The following is an 8,228-nucleotide window of genomic DNA, read 5'->3' on the forward strand; positions in this document are numbered from 1 at the left end:
ATGTGTCTTTTGTGAGCCTTTCTTGTGTCGATTTGATGCAAGTTTAGGACTGGGTTTGGGTTGTGTATTGTAAGCTACTCCTAAGCTTTGAAGCACAGAGTTAGTGTGTGATTCACTTATAAGCTTTTAAGCAAGAGTGTGGTCTAGTTTCTAGGAGAGTGTCTCCATCGTGATTATTATTATTGACAACAACATAGTACGTGTTGTTAGAGGGAATTTGGGACGGGGTCTCATTATCTAAGAGGTTCTTAGGTAGGATTGCACGGGTAGTGTCTAGGTGATAAGTCAAGTACCGGGTGTTGGTCGAGGGCTTTGAACTAGAGCTATTATAGTGGATTCATTCCTGGATTGGTATCCCCCAGAGTAGGTGACGTTGCACTGAATTGGGTTAACAACTATCTGTGTTATTTATTATTCTGCAATTTATTTATTTATTTACTGTGTTCTGCGACTGTCTTGCCGCAACATATGTTATAGCATCTTGTGCAACATTGTGTTCACTGCGTGCCAGATTCCAATTGGTATCAGAGCAGGCACCCTTTCTGGTTATAGGGTGAGCTCCAGGGAGAATGTCTGGCAGCATGGACAAAGAAGGAGGGCTTGTAAGCAGACCATCGCTTCTCGTTGGTGTCTCCAACTATGATTATTGGAAATCACGCATGATTGCTTTCCTAAAATCTATGGATAGCAAAACTTGGAAAGCTGTTCTGAAAGGATGGGACCCCCCTGTGGTCATGGACAAGGATGGAAAGCCAACACTTGAACTAAAAGCTGAGGAGGACTGGTCTAAAGAAGAAGATGAGCTTGCTTTGGGAAACTCAAAAGCATTATATGCATTATACAATGGGGTAGACAAACACATCTTCAAACTGATCAAAAAATGTGTCTCAGCAAAGGAAGCTTGGAAGATTCTTGAAACTGTTCATGAAGGTACCCCTAAGGTAAAAATGTCTAAATTACATATCCTTACTACTCAGTTTGAAAATTTACGTATGAAGGATGAGGAAACGATTCAAGATTTTCATATGACTATTCTAGATTATGATAATCAATTTGATTCTTTGAGGGAGAAAATTCCCGAAGAAAAGTTAGTAAGGAAAATGCTCAAATCTCTTCCAAAGAAGTTTGATATGAAAGTCACAGCTATGGAAGAAGCCAAAGACATATCTCAGATGAAGCTGGATGAACTGGTTGGATCACTCCAAACTTATGAAAGTACTGCAAATGAAAGAATTGAAAAGAAAAATAAGAGCATTACCTTCTCATCTAAAAATAATGAAGAAGAACAGGAGGATGAAGAAGAATCTAATGAGAGTATTTCTGAGGCTATGGTGTTATTGGGAAAACAATTCAACAAAGTTCTGAAACAAATGGATAAAAGACCCAGATCAAACTTCAAAAATAATGCTCCAGGAACTATGCGCAGCAATGAAAATCAAGGAAAACCAAAGAGTGATGAAAAATCAAACTTAAACAGGAACATTCGATGTCATGAATGTGAAGGATATGGTCACATCAGACCTGAGTGTCCAACATATCAGAAGAGAACAAAGAAAGGGCTAACTGTCAGTTGGTCTAAGGATGATGATTCAGAAGATGATACAGCATCTGTAACTGCTAAACATATCTCAGTCTTAACAGGTATTGTTACATCTGATACAGAATCTGACGATGGAGAGGTAACCTATGAAGAGCTTCCTGACTCCTACAAGGAACTTTGTCTTAAGAGTGAAGAAATATGCAGGGTTATTGAGAAACAAAAGGTAACCATTAATGAATTAAAAGCAGAAAAATTTGAAAATATATCAAAGATGGAGGAACTTCAAAAGAAGGTAAATTATCTATCCTCTGATCTTGAAGAAGCTAAGGAAGTCATTGAAAAATTAAATGCTGACATTTGGCGGCTGAGAAAATTCTCTGACATGCTGTATAAAGATGATGATCATCTTGACAAACTTCATAAGGCTGATGGTCAACTGGAGGAAATCTTAGAGAAAAATGTTCGAAAGCCTAAGGATATTGGGCTTAGCTATGAGAATGTCAAGCAAAGGATGCCTTACCAAAAGCCGCAGCATCATCAGCAGCATCCCCTGTCAAGAAACAGAAGAAAACACCATGCTTGGAGATGTCATTACTGTGGTAGAAAAGGGCACATAAGGCCTTACTGCTACAAACTATTTGGGTACCCTAACAGACGTCCTCAGCATAAACCTGTTTCCACAACTCCCTCCACTCAACAAGAATGGAAACCTAAAGTTGAAAATGAGAAGAAAAGTGATACAACTCAACCTGAGAAAGAGATTACTGCTCTGATTGCTCACACATCACTTAGAGCCTCATCAAGGGAAGACTAGTACTTCGATAGTGGCTGTTCAAGACACATGACCGGAATAAGTAAATTCCTTGTCGGTATAAAGTCTTGTTCAACTAGCTTTGTAACTTTTGGTGATGGTGCTAAAGGAGAAATTGTTGGGATAGGGGAGCTCAAAAGTAATAGCTTACCTAAACTAAACAATGTGCTGTTAGTAAGAGGATTGACTGCAAATTTGATAAGCATTAGTCAACTATGCGACCGAGGAATGAAAGTAAACTTCACCAAGTCTGAAAGTTTGGTTACAAATAATGAAGGTGAGATTTTGATGAAAGGTGTCAGATCAAAAGACAACTGCTACCTATGGGTGCCCCAAGAAGAAGCAAATATGTCAACATGCTTAATCACGAAAGAAGATGAAGTAAAACTATGGCACCAAAAGCTTGGTCATCTTAATCTAAGAAGCATGAAAAAAGCAATATCTAAAGAAGCCATCAGAGGTCTACCAAACCTCAAAATTGAAGAAGGAAGCATATGTGGTGACTGTCAAATTAGAAAACAAACCAAGATGCCACATCCAAAGCTGCAGCATCTTACCACCACCAGAGTGCTTGAGCTTCTACACATGGATTTGATGGGTCCTATGCAAACTGAAAGCTTAGGAGGAAAAAGGTATGCTTATGTTATTGTTGATGACTTCTCTAGATACACCTGGATAAATTTTATTAGGAAGAAATCAGAAACCTTTGATGTGTTCAAAGATCTATGTATTTAACTTCAAAGGGAGAAAAATAATGTTGTATTAAGGATCAGAAGTGATCATGGTAAGGAGTTTGAAAACTCAAAATTTTCTGACTTCTGTGCCTCTGAAGGTATTATGCATGAATTCTCATCTCCCATTACACCACAACAAAATGGTGTAGTAGAAAGAAAAATTAGAACTATACAAGAGTCTGCAAGAGTAATGTTACATGCAAAGAAACTTTCTCATGGTTTTTGGGCAGAAGCTATGAATATTGCTTGCTACATTCATAATCGTGTCACTTTGAGATCTGGAACTACATCTACTCTGTACGAATTATGGAAAGATAGAAAACCTACTGTTAAGCATTTTCATGTGTTTGGAAGTAAATGCTATATCTTGTCTGATAGAGAACCAAGAACCAAAATGGACCCTAAAAGTGACGAAGGCATATTCTTGGGATACTCAACAAATAGAAGAGCCTACGGAGTATACAACTGCAGAACCAAAACCATGATGGAATCTATAAATGTGGTAATAGATGATACTTTAAGTGAAACTACTACAGATGATACAGAAGAAGCTGCAGCATTTATTCCAGGTGATGAAAATTCTGAAACTATTGAGGAATCCAAGAATGATATAGAGGTTACCACATCTGAACAAATCTCTGCTACTCCAAGGAAAGGGCCATCCACACGTACTCAAAAGAATCATCCTACAGATCAAATTATTGGTAACCCTAATCAAGGAATTACCACTAGAAGGGCACTTGACTTGGTTTCTAATGCATGCTTTGTGTCTAAGTTTGAACCCAAAAATGTGAAGGAAGCCCTAACTGATGAGTTTTGGATAAATGCTATGCAAGAAGAACTAATTCAGTTTAAAAGGAATGAAGTTTGGGACTTAGTTCCTAGACCAGAAAAAGCAAATGTGATTGGTACCAAGTGGGTCTACAAGAACAAGTCTGATGAAAGTGGGACTGTGACCAGGAACAAAGCAAGGCTGGTTGCACAAGGATATTCACAGATTGAATGGATAGACTTTGATGAGACTTTCGCTCCGGTTGCTCGTCTTGAAACCATTAGATTACTTCTAGGAGTGGCGTGCATCCTAAAATTCAAGTTATTTCAAATGGATGTGAAAAGTGCCTTCCTCAATGGGTACTTAAATGAAGAAGTGTATGTGGAACAACCAAAGGGGTTTGTTAATCCAAGCTTTCCAAATCATGTTTACAAATTAAAGAAAGCTCTATATGGATTAAAACAAGCACCTCGAGCATGGTATGAAAGATTGATTGAGTTCCTTATTAGTCAAGGCTACAGGAAGGGAGGAAACGACAAGACTCTATTTGTGAAAGAAGATCAAGGCAAATTTCTGATAGCACAAATCTATGTTGATGACATTGTCTTTGGAGGAATGTCTAGTGAGATGGTACAACATTTCGTGCAGCAAATGCAGTCTGAGTTTGAGATGAGTCTTGTAGGTGAACTAACCTACTTTCTTGGGCTCCAGGTAAAGCAGATGGAAGATACTATTTTTATCTCCCAAAGCAAGTATGCAAGAAATATAGTGAAGAAGTTTGGTATGGAAAGTGCTGCTCATAAAAGAACACCTGCAGCAACCCATTTAAAGCTTACCAAAGATGAAAAGGGAGTTGATGTTGATCAAAGTCTTTATAGAAGCATGATAGGAAGCTTATTGTATCTTACAGCCAGCAGGCCTGATATTACCTTTGTTGTAGGAGTATGTGCTAGGTACCAAGCTGAGCCAAAGATGAGTCATCTTGCTCAAGTGAAAAGAATCTTGAAGTATGTGAATGGTACATGTGACTATGGAATCTTGTATACTCATGGTGAGAACTCTATGCTAGTAGGGTATTGTGATGCTGATTGGGCAGGTTGTGCAGATGATAGAAAAAGCACTTCAGGAGCTTGTTTCTTTTTAGGCAACAATCTTATATCTTGGTTCAGCAAGAAACAGAACTGTGTATCTATATCTACAGCTGAAGCAGAGTACATAGCTGCTGGTAGTAGCTGCTCCCAGCTATTATGGATGAAACAAATTCTGCTGGAGTACAATGTGGTACAAGATGCTATGGCATTGTACTGTGACAATCTTAGTGCCATCAATATTTCAACGAATCCTATCCAACATAGCAGGACGAAGCATATTGATATTAGGCACCACTTTATTAGAGACCTAGTTGAAGAAGGTATTGTGACTCTTGAGCATATTTCAACTGAAGAACAATTGGCTGATATTTTTACTAAGGCTCTAGATGCAGTTCAATTTGAAAAATTGCGAGGCAAACTTGGTATTTGCCTGTGCGAAGATTTGTAGCAGTTACAGCACAAAAAGCGTGCAGTTGAAGTGTCTCTCCACACTTCATTTAGTTGTGCACGCAAATTAAGGGAAGTTATCAAAAACTTCCATAACTTCTCCTTTCACGCCATTCAAACTCATCATTTCACGCGCTACTTTACTTTTCTCTATTCTCTCTCTTCATCAACTACTCAACTTCCTCTCTCAACCTCCATTGTTGAAAACCTTCCTCCAAAAATACAAACCACCATGTCAAGCTCTCAAAACCCATGTCCTTCTAAGAACGACGAAACTCTTCCTCCACAAACCACCATACCACCCTCATACGATTCTCTCCCTCAACAAATCACCATCGCCTATCCAATTTCAACCATCTTTCCTGAGGAAACAACGAAGAGGAAAAAGACCTCAGCGAAGAAGCCAACGCCAAAGAAAAATCAATCCACTTCGCGTGCTTCATCTGCTTCAAAACAAACGGGTAAGAAATCAAAATCCACTTCTAGAGTTGTTCATACGATGCGCGAATTGTATCTTGACAATCCTGCTACTCCAAATGTTGATGATAATGCTGAAGCATCTAGATCTAGTAAGAAGAATTTAAGTTTGGAATTTGATTCAACTGAAACCCTAGGATTAGAAAACCCTAGGTCTGCTAAATTAGGGAAAAGCTCTTTGGAAAACTCTGATGTTGCTATTGATAATATTGGCGCTACCTCTAAGGCCAATCTTGAGTCTGAGAAGACAATTGATGAAAACGCTGACTCTGGGCTAGATGCTGCAAATGATGCTACAACATCTGCAGCAAATGTTGATGTTAGTGCTTCTGTAGTCCCTGATTCACCAAACTCTCATGTGGTTCCTGATAATGAGAAAGGGACTGAAACCACCATCCCTACTAATGTCACTAATCAGGATAAGGGTGAAACTGCAAATGTGTCTGATACAAGTGAGGCAAATTTTATTGATGTTGAAAGCCTCAAACTCAAGGAAACTCCTGTGACTAGGGCTGGTATGTCTAGGAGGCTGAGAAGTAGTACTGGAAAAGATATAGCCACTCCTTCTGAAGCCACCACAACTAAACTTGGGCATAAGAAACAGTGGAGCAAGGTCACTATAGCCTCTGAAAGTAGGAAGAAGACTGTGAAGAGGAAGACTATTCCCTCTAGTGACTCTGACTATGAGGAAGACCAGGATGCTGAAGCATCTCCTGCAGCATCTCCTCAAAAATCTGCCAAGAGAAGAAGAATGGCCTCTAATGTACCATCTGTACCAATTGATAATGTCTCCTTCCACTGTGTTGAGAATGTTGACAGGTGGAAATTTGTGTTCAAAAGAAGAATGGCAATAGAAAGGAACCTTAATGAAGAATTCTTAAAATGTCAAGATATTATAGGTCTGATAGAGGAAGCAGGGCTGCTAAAGACTGTGTCTGAGTTGGGAAAATTCTATGAGAAGCTGACAAGAGAATTCTTGGTGAACATCCCATCTGACTGTGATAACCCCTTAAGTCCTGAATACTTAAAGGTGTATGTGAGGGGAAAATGGTTGATTTCTCACCAGCCATCATCAACCAACATCTGGGTAGATGTGATGATCCTGCACCTGAGCTGGAGATGTCTATGAATGAAGTGTGCAAGACAATAACTGGTGACAAGGTGAAAGTGTGGCCAAAAGCTGGAAAATTGTCTGCTGCAAAATTGACCACAAAGTATGCTCTACTGAACAAAATTGCTGCAGCCAACTGGGTACCCACTACACACTCCAATAGTGTAGCTACAGGTTTGGCTAAACTCATCTATGCCATAGGTACTAGTATTGTTTTTGATTATGGCACCAATATCTTTAATGCAACAATTCTCCATGGCTCTTCTACTGCTATAAAGATGCCAATAGCCTTTCCCACCTTGATATGTGATATTATTTTGTCCCAACATCCTGATATCTGCACCAAGTCTGATGTGCCTGTCACTAGACCTTCAGCTTTGACAATGGATTTTAGACTGCTGGAAGGTAAACATGCTGCAGACATTGCTGTAGCATCCTTGAAGAAACCAGCTGCAGGCATGACTAAGAGACAGATGATTGCTAATCTCAGAGAGGTTAGTAAAATGCTGGGTGAAAAGAAGGAGTTGGTGGATGGTGTGATCCAATCCTTAGAGCTTGAGCAGGCACAAGCAGAGGAGGTTGGAGTAGGTCCTTCCCATGGTGTCTCCCTTGATGATGATGTTGCAGGTGGTGACACTGTAGAAGAGGAGATGGCCTCTGATGAAAGTCCTTCCATATGATCTGCTCTGTAACTTTTTCTTTATTTGGATGTTATTTTTGAAGGCTTAGTCCTTATGGTTCGTAATATGTACTATGTGGCTCCTTATGTTCTGACATCCTGTGACTCTATGCTACTTGATACTCTATGGATCTTTGTTTTTGCTCCTATTCTATGGTACTGACTTTATTTGTCAGAATTTATGGCTAAAAAGGGGGAGTAAAATGTGAATTAAAATGTGAATGTGCATGATGTGATGAAGAATGCTATAGCATCTAGTATAGCATGTTTGCTTATATGCATGTTTTGAGGGGGAGTGAAATTTATGCATATGTTGAGGGGGAGTAGGTAGAATTTATTTTTCTACTACTTATGATATGCATGTTTACATAGGAATTTATTTTTCCTATTCTCTGTGGCGCTGCTTAAATTATTAAGGAGTTTATTTCTCCGATCTTGAATCCACTTTGTGAGAGTTTATTTCTCTCTGTCTGTACTTTGAGGCTAAGATGTGTTATGTTCCGCTGTTGCATGCCTCTGATGCTTTCGTGCTAGCTATCTTTTCATCTGATGAATTCCTTTACTTT

At 39.2% G+C, this 8,228-nt stretch overlaps 1 protein-coding gene across 1 annotated transcript; it reads left to right on the top strand.

Moving 5' to 3' along the window:
* Positions 1 to 5,627: 5,627 nt before the first annotated feature.
* LOC123886227 lies at positions 5,628 to 7,001 on the top strand. The gene has a single exon (XM_045935560.1). It carries the CDS (start codon positions 5,628 to 5,630, stop codon positions 6,999 to 7,001), a length of 1,374 nt encoding a protein of 457 aa, XP_045791516.1.
* Positions 7,002 to 8,228: the final 1,227 nt, after the last annotated feature.

The sequence above is a fragment of the Trifolium pratense genome, linkage group LG5 (assembly GCF_020283565.1).
Source record: "Trifolium pratense cultivar HEN17-A07 linkage group LG5, ARS_RC_1.1, whole genome shotgun sequence".
NCBI lineage: Eukaryota > Viridiplantae > Streptophyta > Magnoliopsida > Fabales > Fabaceae > Trifolium > Trifolium pratense.